Genomic DNA, 19,564 nt, shown 5'->3' on the forward strand with positions numbered 1-19,564 from the left:
TGCCCAGAAAGTCCTGTTTAGCCCACTGTATTCCTGGGCTGGAGCATGCTCAGTGATGATAGAATCATCAGAGATTTGAACAGTACAGCTCTAACTGGGAACTATTGCGCAAATTCACCGAACAGAGTCAAGTGGAAGAATTTCCTGACTTGAACAAATGTTTTACAGTGGTCGTAATGTTTTGTTTGGACATTTTCCGGTTGTAAACAACTTTTCATTTGGAAAGTTAAGCTATGGAGACTGGGAAAAAACATTTAAAAGGAAGAAAAGATTAGGTTTGAAACCAAATGTTTTGCCCGACGTGGGGCCAAAAAGAAGCCACTCTTTCCGTTCACAAATGTATTTGGGGTTTTGGCTTTTCATCCCAATTCAAGATGGGGAGGGGTTGAGCTCTCAAATAGTCACGCTTGCAGCATGGATAACGGTTTCCCTTCCATTTCTAATTCAGATTCAGCCCTGCCATCTCCTCCCAAACTTTGCACTTTGTGTCAGCCCCCGGGGTTTACATTGACTGCTGCCAGGAAAAGCCCCGATGAATGAGGGAGTTCAAATCAGACCCCTTAGAAAGTATTTTATCCCATTTTAAGCTGTGATAGACATCAGCCTATTCCAGATCCATTGGCTGCATCTAAACTGCATCTAGTTTGTGGAAAAACTTGCCAGCTGTCTACACTGGCCGCTTGAATTTGCGCAAGAACACTGACGGTCTCATGTAAGATTGTCAGTGTTCTTGTGCAAATACTATGCTGCTCCAGCTCGGGAAAAAGCCCTCTTGTGCAAATGCTTTTGCGCATGAGGGCCAGTGTAGACAGCTTAAAACGGTTTTGCGCAAAAAAGCCCCGATGGTGAAAATGGTGATTGGGGCTTTCTTGCACAAAACCGTGTCTAGATTGGCATGGATGCTTTCCCGCAAAAAGTGCTTTTGCGCAAAAGCGTCCGTGCCAATCTAGATGCTCTTTTCCGCAAATGCTTTTAACGGAAAAACTTTTCCATTAAAAGCATTTGCGGAAAATCATGCCAGTCTAGACGTAGCCATTGTGTTTTGGATCAATAGCAAACCCTGTTTTTAGTATTTAAGTATCATCTTGGAAACCCCTCTTAAGAATTGTAGCCCCATTGTGCTGGGCACGTTTAGCCTCTCTCCATCCCCATCAGTCATCTCCAGGAGCAACACAGGGACTCTGTCACACACATCAGCCACTATGACAGAGCAAAAGGAGATGGCACCAGAGTAGGGCAACTGGCTGCCTCTGTTGTGCCCTGTCCCTTGGGTTCGTGCGTGGTCCTCCCAAATCGTAACGTCGGCGTGAGCATTGGTGTTCCTTGAAGAGATGCTTGCAGCAGCCCCGGAATTCAGTGTGTGCAACCACTTCCTACACGCTGTCCTGAAGCCTTTTATTCTTCCCTGGAAAGGTCCCCCCTGGCAATGGAGTGAGCCCGGCCCATTGGTTGCGGTGGGATGTGTCCAAGTAAAAAGAATGGGCGGCACGGTGCAGGGAAACGGCTTTGCCAGCTGGTTCCTGGAACGATGCTGTTTAATCGCTGCCAGCTGGAGGCTTTCCTGTTTTCACAGCGCAACTTCTTCCGTTAGAGCAGCAGGTGTCTTCCCCCCATTGCAAGGAATCCAACAGAGCCCCTAGCAGGAGACGCGCCTCCAAACCCCCGGAAGGTGGGAAAAGTTCAAATCCAGTTCTGGGCTCTGTCAGGGGCCCCAGAAGGAGCCCCATATCCAGTCATCCTGCACTGGGGAATCTCCTTTTGCACTCCTCTTCCTATTGAAGCCAGTGGCAAAGCTGCCATTGTCTTCCATGACGAAGAGCCCTGGGTGGATGGAGCCGGCTCTTTGATACCCTGGGAGAAAGTGCTGAGGACTCGTGTGCTTCTTCGTGTCCCAGTGTGGACATTGATCTGGGACTGTGGGGAAATACCAATGTCGCCAAGTTGCTTTGGGTACGTCTAGACTACATGCCTCTGTCGCCAGAGGCATGTAGATTAGGCTACCAGATCAGCTGTTTGTCGGCTCAGCGCGGCAGCCATGTAAATTTAAATGAAGCGGCGATTATTTAAATCACGGCTTCATTTTCCTATGTCTCGTAGCCTAATCTACATGCCTCTGGCGACAGAGGCATGTAGTCTAGACGTACCCTTTATCAGCTCTGAATCCTGGATGGTCTCAGCTCAGCCCGTGCTGGGAAACCTGCAGAAACTCAGGGTGGGGAGGGGCTTCTTGGAAGGGTATCACCCATCCACCAACTTAAGACGTCTCATCTGCAGGGGGAGCAGAGATAAGTCACCCCGAGGCTGAGAGTTGTAGTAGCCAGAGAATGGGGCTGAGGATCCACCAGAGTTAGGAGGAGTTCCCCTACGCTTACATTGCTCTTAGTCATCTTCCATTGATCACAGCATAAGGCCTAGATGAGTGCATTCCCTCTTTACCAGATAGCTACCATATCCTCCACTGGTGCACTTTGGCTGTGCTGGGAGAGGCACCGTCTGACTCTCAGATCCTGAAGGAGAGTTTGCGGGTCGGGGTGAAAGGGCCTCGGACGTGGCATCACCATTGGACAAGAAAATATGCCCCCAAAATTCAAAAATCATGAATCGACCCCCTCCCCAAAACCATGAAAATATTTTTAAAATAATGTATTAGGGGTTTGGTTTGTTTATATGCCTTATGGTTTTTGAGTATTCCAGGAGTATTTGGGCTCCATTTCCTTGCTTTTCTCAGCAACCGTGAGTGCTGGAAACTTGCTCTTTTTTCCAAATGAAAGCTGAGAGGTTCAGGGAATCATGTGACTCCAAGAGGTGGGGGTTGAAGCAAAGTATAAAATGTTGAAGCCTTGAGAACTGGCCACACCACTTTTTTGCAGCTCCTTTCCAGAGTGGAAGCGGAGGCCACCAAATTTCTCTCAGCAAGGGACTGGGTTTACCGGCTCCTGTAGTTGGCTGGGGCGTGGTCATGCAATCCTGATGGATCAGGAGCCCATGGAGAAATCTGACATGGATGCTCGCAGGAGATGAGTGCTTTCTCTTGAAGGCTCAGAACCTCTGTACTTCACCCCTGGTCTCCTCTCGCCCCATGGCTTTGTCATGAGCCGTGCTGACATGCAATCTCCAGCTGGCCATCTCTGGGGTTGGAAAGCTTAGAGAGAGCATCGACACCACGTAATGTGAATAGCATCTGCGTGACCTTATGATCTGGCCATGGGAGACCCTCGCCGTGGTACAGGGGGTAAATGTGGCTATGGAGAGCTGCACGCAATGGGAGGCCGATGGGAGCAAACTCTACAGTCGGCTTCCCTTACTCCTCACAAAAGGAGGAGTACCGGCTGCTGGCCAGAGCTGCCCTCAGCGTTCGATTTACAGGTCTATACTAGACCTGCTAAATCAAACACCAGAAAATCAACCTCTGGAGTGTCAATCTTCTGTGGAGTGTAGACGTGGCCAGAGGTGGTAATCTCTTCAGGTCACAGGAAGTAGACAAAACTGGCCGTGAGCAAGTACTTGTTCTGGGGATAGAGGGCTGGTCTCCAGGGCTATCAGGAAGGCACCTTTCTCCAGCACTAAATTCACGTTCATTGTCTAAGGACACAGAGCTGGTCTTTGTAATGGAATCCCTGACAGACCCTTAACTAAGATGGAGCTGCGGGTCACCTGACAGTTATGCCAATCCTCAATTATTCTGTTATTATCTCTGCAGATGTTTACACGTTCCATAAATCCCCCTGCCTTCTCCTCATCAGCTCCCGTTAAGGTTATAGACATTTCCGTTACATGTTATTACTTTTGCTCTTCCAGTAAATAGGTACACCCTCAGTCACACTAATGGCATTGTAAACTTAGGAAATAGAGATAAAATATATGGGGCATTAAAACGTTCTCTGACCAGTTGAGTTTTTTGTCGCCGGTTTGATTGCCGCCAGTGCTGATGTGCATTTGGAGGAAGTATATCTAGAAATTTATGAAGCTTGGAATATTGCTGGCGACGCTTTGAACCGATTCCACTTTATAACCTAATAACATTCCCTGATACTCTTCCTGTAAATTTTAAATTTAATTTTACGACCATAAGAATTAGTGGTGAAATCATGTAAACACAATATGCACTGTAAATCAACAGTATCCACCTGCCCTGGGTATGAAGAGAGCTTGCTTATTGCTTCTCCTATGCACACTGGTTTATTCCACTGGGATTTTTTGGCGAGGGTGGCTTTTTGTGTGTAGGTTTTTTAAAGGTGCCAGTTTGTGAGCCTAACCAGACTGAAGCACTGTATTTTCCTGTGCTATTGTGGATGGATACAAGGAAAATATCCCTTGCTCTGCCCTGTCACTGTCTCACTCCTGACTTTTAAGCGGGAGAGGAGCAGGGCCAGGTTAAACTTTTGTGAGCCCCAATGCCCGGACCATGGCCCCACTCCCTGCTCTGCCCTGAGACACCATCCCCACTTGGCCTCTTCCCTCCCAACCCCCAGACCCCACCCACCACTCTCATAGGGGGCGGAGAAGAGCAAGTAAGGGAAATGGGGGTGGGGGAGGAGGAGCTAGTAGGGGAGAGGGAGTAGATGGGGTGGGAGGGGACCTCGGGGGTGGGGGGAGGGGAAGGATCTGAGCTGATGAGGGACCTTTTGAGTGTGGGTCCCATTGTAACCCTGGTACTGGAGAGAGGAAATCAATTACTATGGTCTACCCAGCCCTTGCCGTCTCTCTCTCTCCCCCCCTCTCTGGGTGAAATCCTGGCTGTACTGAAGTCCGTGGAAAACATCTCTCTCCATTTATCCTGTGCCCCTCCCCATAGTATTTTAGTGCTGTAGTTGTTTGGTGAGAGGAAGATGTGTGTCTCCAGGACAGTCGATGGACTGTCCTTTTCCCCCAGCACTGCGCTCATTTGGCCTGTTCTGCACAGTACAGTTGTGAAGACATGTTCCCTGGCTCTGAGAGTTGACAGTCACAGGGCGGCCCTGTTGCACTCTCTGTCTCAGGGGAGAGGGTGGAAGAGGCAACCTCAGGGTATAGATGTAGATATCCAACCAAGGCTAGACCACACCCTGCTGGAGCAGAGCTTTATTATGGCTTTGTCCCATTTCTCATGGGCATTCTGGTGGTGGTGGTGGAACCTTGCGGGGTTTGAGTGAGGAGGGGCTGGCGATGGTAGCCAGGGGTATGAGTCCAGCAGGGCTATTCCAGGTACAGGAGAGGAAAAGGTTTTGGTAATCCAGATAGGGGATGAAGATCTAGCTCTGTCTGTCTCATCATTTCTCTCCAGTGCACATAGTATCTGGGTGCCGACACCTGCTGAGATGCGGAGGCAGGGTGCCACACCAATGGGTACTCACACTGGTGCGTGATGTGCCATGTTTGTATTAGCCTGTTTCTCACCCTTTGGTTGAAGGGCTTTACAAGGCACCGCTGCTTGAATCACACTGCAAAGGAGCAATGCAATGGAGAGATCATAGAATCAGAGGACACTAGAACTGGAAGGGACCTCGAGAGATCAAGTCCAGTCCCCTGCCCTCACGGCAGGACCAAGCACCATCTAGAGCTTCCCTAATAGGTGTCTGTCTAACCTGCTCTTAAATATCTTCAGAGATGAAGATTCCATAACCTCCCTAGGCAATTTATTCCAGTGCTTAACCACCCTGATAGTTAGGAAGTTTTTCCTAATGTCCAACCTAAATATTCTTTGCTGCAATTTAAGCCCCTTGCTTCTTGTCCTATCCTCAAAGGCCAAGGAGAACAAGTTTTCCCCTCCTCCTTGTAACACCCTTTTAGATACTTGAAAGCTGCTATCATGTCCCCTATCAGTCTTCTCCTTTCCAAACTAAACAAGCCCAATTCTTTCAGTCAGCCCTCATAGCTCATGTTTTCTAGACCTTGAATCATTCTTGGTGCTCTTCTCTGGACCCTCTCCAATTTCTCCACATCTTTCTTGAAATGTGGTACCCAGAACTGAACATAATACTCCAGTTGAGACCTGATCAGTGCAGAGTAGAGCAGAAAAATGACTTCTCATATCTTTCCCACAGCACTCCTGGTAATGCATCCCAGAATCATTTTGCTTGTTTTGCAACAGATGTGGGGCTTTCATCACCAGAATGTTGTGAGTAAGACCAGGGGGTAGGGATGAAGGTAAGTGGTTTTGTGTCTCCTGAACAGGGAACTCAGCAATATGGTGATGACATTTACAGATGCACAGATGAGGCAAACCTCATGGACGCTTTATCTTTTCCCATTTAAAATACCTGAATTTAAAAGAGTTAGACCGATGTCTCCTCTTCTGTGTCCAGAAAATGGAACAATTGGAATAACATTTACAACCACCCCTGGTCATAAGTCGCCATCAAAGATCCCCAAATCCCTTTCATAAGAGGAAAGGTGTCAACCCAGATTTCCTGGCCAGATCCTAGTTCTGGTGGAGCAGTATTCTGGTGAGGTATCAAGACTTCATTCATGTGTGTGGATGCAACAGTGCAGAAAAAAGTCACTAATATGCTTTCTGCTAAGCCACATTCACCATAGTCTTCTCAACGCTAGCGATCTCTCGCCAACTCTCAGCAACATTGTAATACATGTTCCTGTAGAGGAGTCATTTGGATATTGTAGTGTGAGGGCCATATTAGCAGAGCAAAAGATGGAAGTCTTATAGGGTGTGTCTAGACTACATGGCTCCATCGACAGAGACATTTAGTCTAGACACACCCATATTGCCAAGAGAGATGGATAAAGGGGATCCAGTGGATATAGTATACTGGGACTTTCAGGAAAGGTTCTTAAGCAAACCAAGTAGTATGGGACAAGAAGGAAGTCCCTCTTATGGATTAATAACTGGTTAAAAAATAGAAATAAATGATCAGTTTTCAGAATGGCAACTAGAAGGATCTGTTCTATTCAACATAGTCATAAATGATCTAGAAAAGGGGGTGAATAATGAAGTGGCGAAATTTTGGACAATATAAAGTTAAGTCCAAAGTTGACAGTGAAGAACTACAAAGGAATCTCACTAAACTGGGCAGCTGGGTGATAAAATGATAAATGAAATTCAGTGTTGATAAATGAAAAGGGCAACTAAAATGATTAGGGGTTTGGAACGGGTCCCATATGAAGAGAGGTTAAAGCGACTGGGACTTTTCAGTTTAGAAAAGAGGAAACAGGGGGGGAATATGATAGAGGTTTATAAAATCATGAGTGGTGTGGAGAAGGCCGATAAAGAAAAGTTATTTATTAGTTCCCATACTAGAAGAACTAGAGAACACCAAATGAAATTAATGGGTAGCAGGTTTAAAACTAATAAAAGAAAGTTCTTCTTCACACAGCGTGTAGTCAATCTGTGGAACTCCTTGCCAGAGGAGGTGGTGAAGGCTAGTGCCAGAGGAGGTGGTGAAGGCTAGGACTATAATAGAGTTTAAAGAGAAGCTAGATAATTTCATGGAGGTTAGGTCCATAAAAGGCTATTAGGCAGGGGATAGAAATGGTGTCCCTGGCCTCTGTTTGTCAGAGGCTGGAGAGGGATGGCAGGAGACAAATCGCTTGATCATTGTCTTCAGTCCACCCTCTCAACTGTACGTATTTAATTAGGGGGTCTAAATTAACTGTTACGAGTCAAGAAAGAGATCTTGGAATCCTGTGGTTAGTGCTCTGAAAACATCTGCTCAACATGCAGTGTCAGTCAAAACAGCTAACAACGTTAGGAACCCATTGAGAAAGGGATGGATAATAAAACAGAGGGTACCATAATGGCACTGTATAAAGCTGTGGCACGCCCTCATCTTGAATACTGCATGCAGTGCTAGTTGCCCATCTCACAAACTACATACTAGAATTGGAAAAGATGCAGATAAGAGCAATGAACATGATAAGGGGGATGGAACAGCTTTCATATGAGGAGAGATTTAAAAGTTTGGGAGGGTACAGCTACACTACGCACACTTATTTTGCTATAAGCTATTTTGAAATAGTTATTCCGAAATAGCTTATTTTGAAATAGCACATTTACACTGTGGAGAAGCCTCAGAAGTAATCTGAGGCAGGCTTCCCTAATGTAGACGTGTGATCTCGAATTAGCGCCCCAGGAGGAATAACTTAGAATGGTGCTGGTGAGGGGTTATTTTGAAATAGCAGCAGTGTAGCATCTTCACACGCCTTATTTCGAAATAGCTATTTTGGAATAGGCATTATTCCTTGTAGAATGGGGTTTACAGATTTCAGAATAAGCCATCTGTTATTTCAAAATTATTTTGAAATAACAGAATGTCTGTGTAGATGCTCGCATTATTTCGAAATAACATTAGTTTAGTTTACAAGAGATAACTGAAGGTGGATTTGTCTCAGAAGGATCACAGTGTTAGTCTGTAACTGTAAAAACAATGAGAAGTCCTGTTGCATCTTAGGGCTTGTCTATACTTCCCGGAGGATCGATGCTCCTGTGATCGATTTTTATGGGATTTGATTTAGCGGGTCTAGTAAAGACCCACTAAATCAAATGCTGAGGGCACCCCCATCAACTGTGGTACTCCTGGTAGTCACAAGGAGTACGAGAAGTTGACTGGAGAGCTTCTCCCATTGACCTCCCGCTGTGGGGCACCCCAGAAAATCAATGTAAGTTATGTCGATTCTAGCTACACAATTGTCGTAGCTAGAATTGCATATTTTACATCAATTCTCTCCGTCAGTGTAGACCTGGCCTTAGAAACTAACAGATGTGTTAGGTCATGACCTAATAAATCTGTTAATCTTTAACATATAACAGGACCCCTTGTTTTAAAGGTGGATATGATAGAGGTCTATAAAATCATGAAAGGGAGTGAAGAAAGCAAATAGGGAAGTGTTATTTATCTCTTCATCTAATTAAAAAAAACCCTATGAATCACAGTAGGTTTAAATCAAACTTAAGGAAATATTTCTTAATGAAATGCACAGTCAACCCGTGAAACATTTTTTAGGGGATACATGAAGGTCAAATATATAATGGCTCAAAAAGAAGTTCATGAAGGATAGATCCATCAATGGCTATTAGTCGAGATGATCAGAAATGTATCCCCATGTTCTTGGTGTCCCTAAACCTCTGATTTCCAGAAACTAGGACTGGACAGTAGGGGATGGATCACTTGAAATTCCCCCGTTCTGTTCATTCCCTCTGGAGCATTTGGCACCGACAGAGGCAGGACACGGTGCTAGAAGGACTATTGGGCCGATCCGGTCTGGCTGGTCTTACATCAGACAGTTATTTTTGAAGCTATCAAGCGTACTAAAGGGTTTATGCCTAGTGAAAACTAAACTACTAGTAAAAAAATGAATGGAGTCCATTGCATGCGGAACATCTTTGGTTGTTTCCCCTCTCTGTTCACTGACTTTCTCATTGGCAAAATTCAGCCATTTGCAGTAAGCACCTGTGCCAAGAGGGTGAATTATGAGCTTTGAGTGTGTGCTGATTAGCTTAATATAAAGAGCTACACTAAATGATCGACTTAAACTACACTAGTTAAATAAATTAACAAGGATCCACTCTGTAATATATGCCTCCTGTGAATTAGATTAGGGTTTGTTTTTTGTTCTCTTGGAATCTGATCCAAATCTCATTGGAGTCAATGAAAAGAATTCCTCTCATTCATTACTAATCAACGGTAGTGCGAGCAGACCATTCCATGCTTCCGTCATCGTGTGTGTCTATTATGGTTAAAGGACAATATGTTTTTCCAGCTGAGGTGACATGTATTTCCGATTAAGGACAACAACAAAGGAAGAACAACAGTGGCACGCATCTTACTCTCTTGAATCGCCCTGCCACTAGCAGGTAGACTTCTTACCTGTAAAGATACACACCAGAGCAAACAACAATAGCAAATTACCACAGAGTGTCTTAGGGATCAGGGTCATTTAGGCTATGTCTACACTACAGAGTTTTTTTCGGAAAAACGAATGTTTTTCCGATAAATCTTCACTTAAGTCCACACTGCAATCGCGTTCTTTTGAAAAAAAAATCGAAAACAGAGGGTTTTCTGACATTGGTAAACCTCTTTCTACAAGGAAGAAGCCTTTTTCCAAAAGAGCTCTTTCAGATAAAGGTGTGTATGGATGGGGAAGAGGGAGTTCTTTCAAAAGAAGAGGAAAGAGGAAAAAGCACAGATGCCCTGGTGGCCACTCCACTCATAGCAATCACAGCTGAAATGCGAGACAGCGTCCATTCAATGTGGACGCTATCTTTTATTAAAGTAGATCGCTTTTTTGATGATCTTTGGCAGTGTGGACGCTCTCTTTCGGAAGAAGTTTTTTTTGGAAGATCTCTTCCGAAAAAGCTTCTTTCGAAAGAAGCCTGCAGTCTAGACATCCCCTAAGAGATCTTGCAATCTTAGGCGAGAACAAAGTATTTTCATTCGTCCCCTTTTGAACTGGGAAGGAATGCACAAAATCTTCCTCGGGCCGGTAATGATTTTAATGCCTTGGTTTAACAGTGGTTAAAATACCGACTAGACCACGGAACAACACTTTTAAGACCTCTATCTGTAGTCCCAGATTTAAGGCCACCATTTGTAAAAACTCTCCATGCATGTGATAGCCATCTGGGGGAGATCTCTTCCAGAAAAGCTTCTTCCAAAAGAAGCCTGCAGTCTAGACATAGCCTTAGGTAGGTCCTCTTGATACTTAGTACGAAGTAAGTGCTAGATGTAGATTTGAACCTGGGGCCAGGCCGGAGCACCATGGCTTCACACTGTACATCATCCCAAGAAATTGCCTTTTTAAATTTCAATTAGAAAGAACATTAGGTCAATCAGATAAAGCCACATTGTGAGAATTTCCTCCTTTATGGCACTTGCCTCTTCAATTATCTATAATGAACTTCCTCACACAGCCGCAAACCTTTTTATATGCAAACGAGTCCTTTATTGGCGCGACCGCCACCGCCGCTTGTTAATGAACTTGAAACAAGTGTTATCAGAGAGGTTACGGTACTTGTAGAGAGGTCGGGGTGGGACAGGGATAAAGGGAGACTGGAAAATCCGGTTTGGGGGGCTCGGAGTGTCTCCCAGGTAGTTCCGTTTAAAATCTTCCCCTCTCAGCTTCCCACCTGGTTCTTGGGCCTTTAAATTTGCTGTTTGTCAAGGGAATTCCCCACTCCGGTGGCAGACTCGCTGTGTAATTGTGGAGAAGACATCTCTGGGGTGGGTTTCTGTGTGGTGTGGGATTGGGGGGCAATTCTGGACCATGTTCTATGTGTAGCTTAGCCACTGTACCCCAAAGGAACTCAGCCAAGGCGGGAGACTTGGGGAAGACAGGTTCTGCCAGGGTCTAGCAACTTCAGAACTGGGCTGTGGCTCAGCAGGAGGTCCCCCGGTGGTCCGGTCCAGTCTCTCGGTGGCGCTGGCCATATTTGTGGTCTCTGGCAGAAGGGGAACTGGGAGCCAGGCCTCACTTCATCTCTCGGTAGTCGCTTTTTGGGCCTGGGGGAGTCTTAGTAACATCCTGCAGATCTAGACGCATACAGGTGGCCAGATCAATGGACTGTCTGGTCCAGTGCCCCCACTCAGATGATGGCCAATTGTGGGAGCTTCGGGGAAGGGTGAATCCCCCCACCTGACCACATCTAATGTGGCCCATGTGGTAGGTGGGCCTGGGATTTCCTTCTGACCCCTGCCAAGAATCTGCTTGCACTTCGCACTGTGATAACTGATGCCCCTTGTCGTTCGGTTCCTAGCTCGTGTAAGTGCAGTCGTTACAGGTCGACTCCATTGCTCTGTCTTCCTTAAATCATTGTCTCTGTAAAATACTCCAGGCACAAGCTGTAACAAGTTCCCAAGCTGTGAATCCCACCCTCCTGCCTTCCCCACTCCTACATCAGCCATTTTCTTCAACTTCATGGCCTTCCCACACCCCTCAATGCGACCTACACGACCTCTAGGGACAAACATGGATCACCGGCTTTTCCTCTATGGGTTGGACCTCCCTGGTCCCACACCTTTGGGATCGGACCGGTCCCGGATGAGGGATTTTGCCAGAGCAGAGGTCTGTTCTGGCTCCCTTACCACCAGCCCTGGCCCAGCCACCGGCTCTCACCCTCCACCATCACAGGCCCCCCTGCCCTGGCTCTGTCAGGCTTCCCACCCCTACCGGGCAGCCTCGCTGTAGCCTGCTAGCCTCCCTGCTCCACTGGGCAGCCCCATGGCCATGCGCCGGTCTCCCGGCCCTACAGGCAGCTCATGGCCAGCATTCTGCTGTCTTACTGACCCGCAGGGCTCCCATCCCCAAGACTCTCTGGTCCTGGAACGTCCGTGGTCTGGCAGCAAGTTCCGGTTTAGAGAGGTTCAACCTGTATAGATGATAACCAGCTGCAGGGTGTTCTCTGGTGCTTTTTGTGTGAATAAGCGAGAGAAAAGGACCCGGATTGCCCTGTGTGCCTGACGTGGCACTCTGCCATATGGCGCCTGACCCTGGCAGAGGGCAGGCGGCATGACGGAGGGGGTGCCATGCAGGGAGGGATCCTCAGGCCTCCTCTGCATGTGGAAGTTCTTAACTGAAAGTGTGCGGCGAAACACGTGTAGGGAACTGGCCTGGCTCTGTATGGGGACACACCCTCGGCCTACGTGTCAAGCCCAGCTTCCTTTGGTTTGGCTTGTTTAAACTCCAGCAAAGTGCCCACACACAGTCGTGCCGGGTGGCTCGCTCCATTTAACGGCACCCTCGTAATTCCCTCGCTGCTCCTCGCGTGTGCTCAGGGTCTCGTTCTCACGGAGCCCCTTGGATCCAGCCCTTTCCCAGTGTGCCCGAAAGATCAGTCCGCCTTTGACTCCTTCCCCCGCAGAAAGGCGCGGACGGCTCTATGTGACTAGCTCAGGACAGAGCCTCAAGAGAGGCCTGAGCCATCCGATTCTCATTTCCGAGTATTTGGATCCAGGGTTTCATCCATTGTAAACAGCCCCTCCCCTTTTGGTAGGTCCCTGATCTCAACACCGCCAGACTTCAAGGCTCTTACATTGGGTGGCTTGCTCCCACCTTTGGCTGGAACCGGCTGTTCCAAGACCGTTTTACCGAGTGTTTGTTGGCTGGAAGGGGAGAGGGGCTGTGTTGGTGCCTACACCCAGCCTCCTTGTCTGTCAGCACGTGGGTGGTGAAGCAGTGCTTGGTCCCTATAGAGAGGGACATTCCAGAGAAGCTTCCTGCCAGCGGATGAGGGAACAGGCACCAAGGGATTCCATAGGGTGCCTCTTCCAGTCCTCACAGGCCACACCTGCAGTGTGGGGTGGGTCTTCTGCCAAGGGGAGCTCTAGCTAGAGCAGAGGACACAATCCGGGGCCCGGCGCACTGACTAACCGGCCTGACGTGTTTTCTCCTCTTCCCCCGCAGGACTGTCCTCAGTTGCTCCAAGCAGACAAGATCCTGGTGCCGGTGGAGGTGATCAAGCCGATCACCCTGAAAGCCAAGAACCTGCCACAGCCGCAGTCGGGGCAGCGGGGCTACGAGTGTATCCTGAACATCCAGGGCAACGAGCAGCGGGTCCCCGCCCTGAGGTTTAACAGCTCCAGCGTGCAGTGCCAGAACACCTCGGTGAGGGGCCCGTGGCCGGGGGGACGGGCTGAGGGGAGCGAGCCTCACAGGACGGGCCGGAGGGGAATCCTGAGGGACGGTGACAAATTCTTGGTTTCCGTCTCGAGTTTATTGCAGGGAAGAAGCTTTCCCCAGTCAGCCCCACGCGTAGCTCTGCAGATGGGCCCCTCACCAACCCCTCAGCCAATACTCCCCCCACCACACTGTGTCAGGAGCGGGAGCCAGGCTCCCCCGCTCCCTGGAGCTCGCAGGTTACTCTGCTGCCCATGACATGAGGGAAGTGCTGGCTAATCCCTGAGACGAGGCTGCTCCTGTTGCGGTTGGACCTGGAACCGCAGCTCCCTGCTAGTCCAGCAGCTCAGTCCAGCCATTAGGGCCTTAGCCTCAGACTTAATAACTTGCGGTCAGTCCTCTGCTCCGCCACAGGCCTCCTGTGTGACCCAGGGCAAGTCACTTAGGCTCAGATTCCTAGCGCCCCTGACTGAAGACCACCCTCTCTGTTTCATTTCTCCGTCGGTTACAGGAGGCTAATAGCACTTCCCTGCCTAATTCAGCACAGCTTGCAGAGAACAATGATCTCAAGGAGTATTACAGGCTTTAGCTAATTAGCCCTCACTTCCCCTTACTGCCAAGGGCAGGATCATCACCTCCAGATTGAAACAAGGGAAACTGAGGCACTCACCATTGATAGGCCTTGCTCAATGTCACTGAGCAGGAGACTTGAACGCGGTCCTAACTCCTAGTTCACCACCGTCCACTAGTCATAAGTATCCTGACCTGGTAAGTTTGCCCTGCAGGGGAGTCCAAATTGATGAAGCATTTGTTCAACGTGGAATCCAAATCAGCAACTTCCAAGGGAGCGTATTTCACATAGTAACAGAAAGAATCAAAATAACACAGTCAGCGCTGCCATGATGGGGCCACATGAGCAGAGTTCTCTCTCATCTTTTTCATCCACGTGTGGCTTTTTTCCATGCGTGTGTGGAATAAAATGTACTATGTGCACCAAGGCATGTGTGACTGTGCACCACCAGTAGAAACCCAGCCGAGCTGCGGGTGCTCTGCTAATCAGCAGGGCAGCCTTTGCCTCTCTCCTGAGCTGCCGCACAAATGCACTGCAATCAGAGAACACTGCTGAGCACCCAGATAGATGGACAGACAGAGAACAGGGTGTATTGAAGGGGTGGGGAATGGTTAAAAACACTTCACCCCGCCAGTGACTAACTGGGTGGCTTTGGGCAAGTCACTTTGCTTCTGTGCGCTAAATTTCCTCCCTGTGGGAACCAGGATTACTAACCCTGCCCTGCCTCCCTGGTAGATGTCAGGTTCATGGGAGTAATACCCCTATCTTAAGGGGCAAAAGTGGTTTCTTACTAGGGCTGGTTTTCCAATAGCGTGTGTGTGTGGCCTAGTTCCAAGTGTCAGCCACTCCACTCCAGCGCTCAGACGCAGGCAGAGGTGTGGGGCGACCTCACGCTACGTATGCTGTTGCATTAAACAGCATGTGGAAAGTTACGGGCCGTTAGCCGCATTTTATGATCAGTTACAAATGAGTATTTCCACATCAAAGTCCCTGTTTGTCCCCCCGATGCGGGGGACCCCTGTTGTTCTGGCTGCCGCAGAAATCTGTGGCTTGAAAAATGGAAGAGCCCTTCCATTTCCCTTTACAGGCAGGAAAGCCGGAAGGTCAGAGGGGTATAATAGGGACCTGCTAAGGGCTTTATAGCTGGCCATACAGCCATGGCTGGGGGGAGAAAGCAGCCAGCCAGTGTAGGGCGAGAATTCCCCCGGACACCTAGAGGTGGCTAATGGATTGTTCAGCTTCAGTCTGGGTATGGAGACAGCGACTGCAGGGCTGGGCGAGGTCCTGGATAGTAAGGTCAGAAACCTCAGGGATGTAAAATGTCTCCATTTTAGAAGCCCAGGTGGAGATGCTTGACATGGTACGGGGGGCAGCGAGGCAAGCTTCCCCCACCTATCCCCGTCAGTGTGTCTACAGTGACCCCCTCCAGGGAAAATGAATTCCATCTCTGGCCTGTTCCTTGCTGGGACGGCCACGAGCATCCCACTGGGTGGTCCTAGGGCTGGGTTCCTTCCATAGCCACCTGAGCGCCACAGGGCAGGGAGTGGATCCGCCAGTCCCGGTGTTACGGCCTCTCCACTCCAGCCAATCTCCACACGGGAGAAGAGGAGGTGGTTTTACTCCACTCTTGTGCCTCCCCGATTCTAATTCCTTCTGGGAACCGGGATAGTCCCAGGCACAGGCTAGAGCAGCCCCCGGGGATTGGCCCAACCTGCAGCCTGCCACAACAGCCCCTCTACAGCAGGGGTGGGCAAAAGGGCCTCCACGGGCCGAATCCAGCCCACTCAGCGGGTTCATCTGGCCCGTGGAGGCCCTGCCACTCCCCTGCCCCCAGGCCTATCAGCGCACAAAGTTTCCTCTGCCCTGCAAGGTGCGGGGGGGTGCTTAGAAGTGACACGTGCTGCTGGCAGGGTGGGAGGAGACTTTGCGTGCTTCTCTTCACCCCCAGGTCCTGATTGGTCTGGGGGCAGAAGCCAGGGGCCTGGGCACCTAGGGAATCATGGTCTGTGGGTGGGGATTCCCTAGGTGCCCATACCACTGGCTTCCGCCCCCAGGTGCCCCGTCCCGCCTGCTGGAAGCCCCGCCCCTTTCGGTGCAGCCACTTCAAAAATTTCTAAAGTGGCCCCTGGTAAAAAATTATTGCCCACCCCTGTTCTACAGGCTGGGACAGCCACGCCCCTTCTTTCGCCACGAAGCCCCGTCTTTCCCCAGCCCCACTAGCATCCAGCACAACAAAAGAAACACGAGGCCCGATTTCTGATCTCCGTCCTGCTGCTGTAAATGGGAAGTGATGCTCTGGAAGTCATGGGGGCTGCTTATGTTCTGAGCTCAGAATTGCGCCCTTACTTTACGGACCTTGTGGGGTTCCTCTGAATTACGCTGGGGTGGCTGGGGTCAGAATCAGGCCCTCTCCTCTCCTATGTGTTTGAGAGCATCTGTCTGTCTGTTCAAGGATTCCTCCTAAAGATTAAGAGCTAGGACCACCAAATTCCCCAGATCGCTTCCTCTGATCATAACGTAAAAGCAAGGTCGGGTTTGGTTGGACTGGGACGGTGGGGCGTGCCTGGAATGGGATTGCTTCCCAGAAAACCACACTGGCAGGAGACAGAATCACCAGGCAGGTGAAAGAAACCCTCCACATCCGATTCAGGGATGTTGCTGCTTGTTCCCCTTTGTCAGCAAGCAAGGGGAAAGTGCACAGTTTGCTGCATTCCTCACTCTGACTGAACGGGCACAGGGGGCAGATGAACCTGAATCTGCCCCAGCCAGGAGACACGCACCCTCCCCAGCTGTTCCCGCTGGAGCTGTAGCAGCCATGGGGAGGTGCTTTTCACCTGGCCCCAAGCTGCTGGGATGAGAGAGGGCTGGGGTTGACCTCTCTCCCCAGGGTGGCCTGTGTCCAGAACCCCTCCTCCCCATCCCCACCCCAGAGCTATGGTTCAAATGAAGAGAACCCAAAATGGTTTGAGTCAAGGACCCGAGTAACGCCGGGTAAATCGAGTGTTAAACAGAGAAGCTTTCTGAAGAATTCCAGCCTCAGATAAAAGTGTCCCATGAGCATGGAGAGGGGACCAGCCCCCCATGAGCAGCTGTCAGTGATGCTGCACTCACCTGAAGTACTGGTCTAGTGTGCCCAGCGCAGCCTCGCTCCGTGGCCATATTTCATTTACTAGCGGCAATGAGTCACGCCAAGCCGGGCATGTCAGGCAATTATTGCTCTCCTCAGGTGGTTGTGCCTCTCAGCCAGGGCCTCGTGCGCTATCCCATCGCCCCCGGCATGCAATTTTCAGCAGACAGACCGTGCTCACCATGACACAGTGCGCTTCTTATCCTGACTGACCCAAGAGCGAGGGCAGGAAAGGACAGCAAGGACTCCAGGAGGCGTGTTAGGGGAAAAAAACACTGTCCAGAAGCCCGGCTGTTACAGTGAGTTCTGTGAGATCAGCACGTGGAATGGTCCTTCCCATGGGAAGCAGAAGGAACCTGGCCACGTGCAGTCATTTGAAGTTAGACAGGCCAAAGCTCTCAGCAAGCATCGTGCCAGGCAGCCAGCAGGTGCGTGAGAGATGGACCAGAAAGGTCTTCGCCATCACTAACTCCTCTGAGCAATGCCCACTCTGTTTGATCTCCCCCCTCCAGCTGGCCCCAGCATGCACACGCTGCACGGATTTGTCCTTAGCACTTCGTTCCCTACCAAGAGCTTCCTCTTATTCCCTGTGGTGTCCTGCAGGCGGGAGCCTCAGCGCTGTGTTCCTGAGACCTCCCTGTAGCTCTGCACCAGCTGAACTGTCTGAGTGGGGAATGCACTCGTGTTTCATGGGCTCCAGGGTGTTGGACAGAACGGCAGGCAGAGAGAGAAAGCGGTGGGGAGACCATGGGAGACACTAGAACTGGTCTCTTACGTGGGATCAATCAAAGATGGACAAGGGAGGGGTGGGGCACTCTCCCATCTCTCAATTCAGGATCATTTGTATTAAAGTAGCCCCTTGGAAACTCCAGCCAAGATCATAAAAACGGCCCTACTGGGTCAAACCAACGGTCCATCTAGCCCAGTATCCTGTCTGCCGACAGCGGCCAATGCCAGGTACCCAGAGGGAGGGCACACAGCAGGTAATCTTCACATGATCCCATTTCCAGACAGAGGCCAGGGACACCATTCCGACCCATCCTGGCCAATCGCCATTGAGGGACCTAACCTCCATGGATCTATCTAGCTCTTTTTTAAATCCTGTTAAAGACTTAGCCTTCACCACATCCTCTGGCAAGGAGTTCCACAGGTCCCCACTGTGCTAGACATGGGGATCTTCATGGACCAGACAGATCCACATTGGAGAACAGAAGAGATCTGGGAGAAATCCTTACTGTGTGGGTAGCGAACTGAGGCAGACCCAGGTTAAATGACTTGCTCAAGGTCACTCTGAGAGTCTGTGGCAAAGGTTTCCTGGATCTAAGCCCTGAACCTTAGCCATAAGACCCCCCTCCCTTTCTCACCACACTCGGGGGGCACAAGAGCAAGCAAATCCCAATGAAACGCAGCCACCCGGGGACTATTTCCTGCTCTAGGGGAGGCCAGGCCTAGGCTGGGGAAGTGATGAAACACTTTGAGCTCATGGCATTGCCCTGGCTCGGCAGGTCTGAGGCTGTCCACAAATGGGATTTATTCTGTGAGCTTGACCTTTGATCTTTCTCTGTGCAAGCTGGGTGTTTGTTTCCTCTGCATGTGCGTGCACACCTACCTGTGCGCGCCTGGCTCTACGAAATGTGCAACCTTACAGGTCTGCTAGATCGACACTGGGTTTTTAATTAAGGGTACTCGTGGTAATAAAATCCCCACAGAATCCATGGCGGTTTCATAGCTCCAGGCTCAGTCTGGGTTTACACAGGAATGTGTAAAGTGGTCGCGGAAAACAGATGTTAAATCAAGACGGGTGACATATGGCCCCTGTTAAAGATCCATTTGTAACTCCCCCCCCCCCCCCGCTGCCCTCCATGAACACCTCCCCACGCTGCATCTCATGAAAATGTCATAATGCCGCAGTATAAATCCATGCTGCGCCCACATCTTGAACGCTGTGTGCAGTTCTGGTCATCCCACATCCAAAAAAAGATATATTAGAACTGGAAAAGACAAAGAAGGGCAAGAAAAATGATCAGGGACATGGAACAGCTTCCATCTGAGGAGAGACTGAAAAGACAGGTGTGACTAGTCAGCTTAGAAAAGAGAGGCCATAGGGGGATAGGTTAGAGATCCAAACCATCATGAATGTGGAGAAAGTAAATAAGGAAGCGTTATTTACTCTTTTACATAACACAAAAGCTAGGCATCACCCATGACATTAACAGGCAGCAGGTTTAAAACAAACGCAAGGAAGTACTTCTTCACTCAACGCAGTCAACCTGCACTGCCAGCGGATGTTACGAAGGCCAAACATATGAATGGGTTCAAAA

The 19,564-nt window shown here is 49.5% G+C and overlaps 1 protein-coding gene across 2 annotated transcripts in view; it reads left to right on the top strand.

The window, feature by feature from the left end:
* Positions 1-19,564, top strand: part of PLXNA4 (plexin A4) — a 689,852-nt gene that overhangs the window by 541,813 nt on the left and 128,475 nt on the right. For both annotated transcript variants that reach the window (XM_075925673.2, XM_075925677.2), the window contains exon 10: positions 13,333-13,533. In XM_075925673.2, the coding sequence (XP_075781788.1) occupies positions 13,333-13,533 (201 nt within the window). The remainder of the gene's footprint in view (positions 1-13,332; positions 13,534-19,564) is intronic.

This window comes from Pelodiscus sinensis, chromosome 1 (assembly GCF_052426305.1).
Source record: "Pelodiscus sinensis isolate ZL-2025 chromosome 1, ASM5242630v1, whole genome shotgun sequence".
Lineage (NCBI taxonomy): Eukaryota > Metazoa > Chordata > Testudines > Trionychidae > Pelodiscus > Pelodiscus sinensis.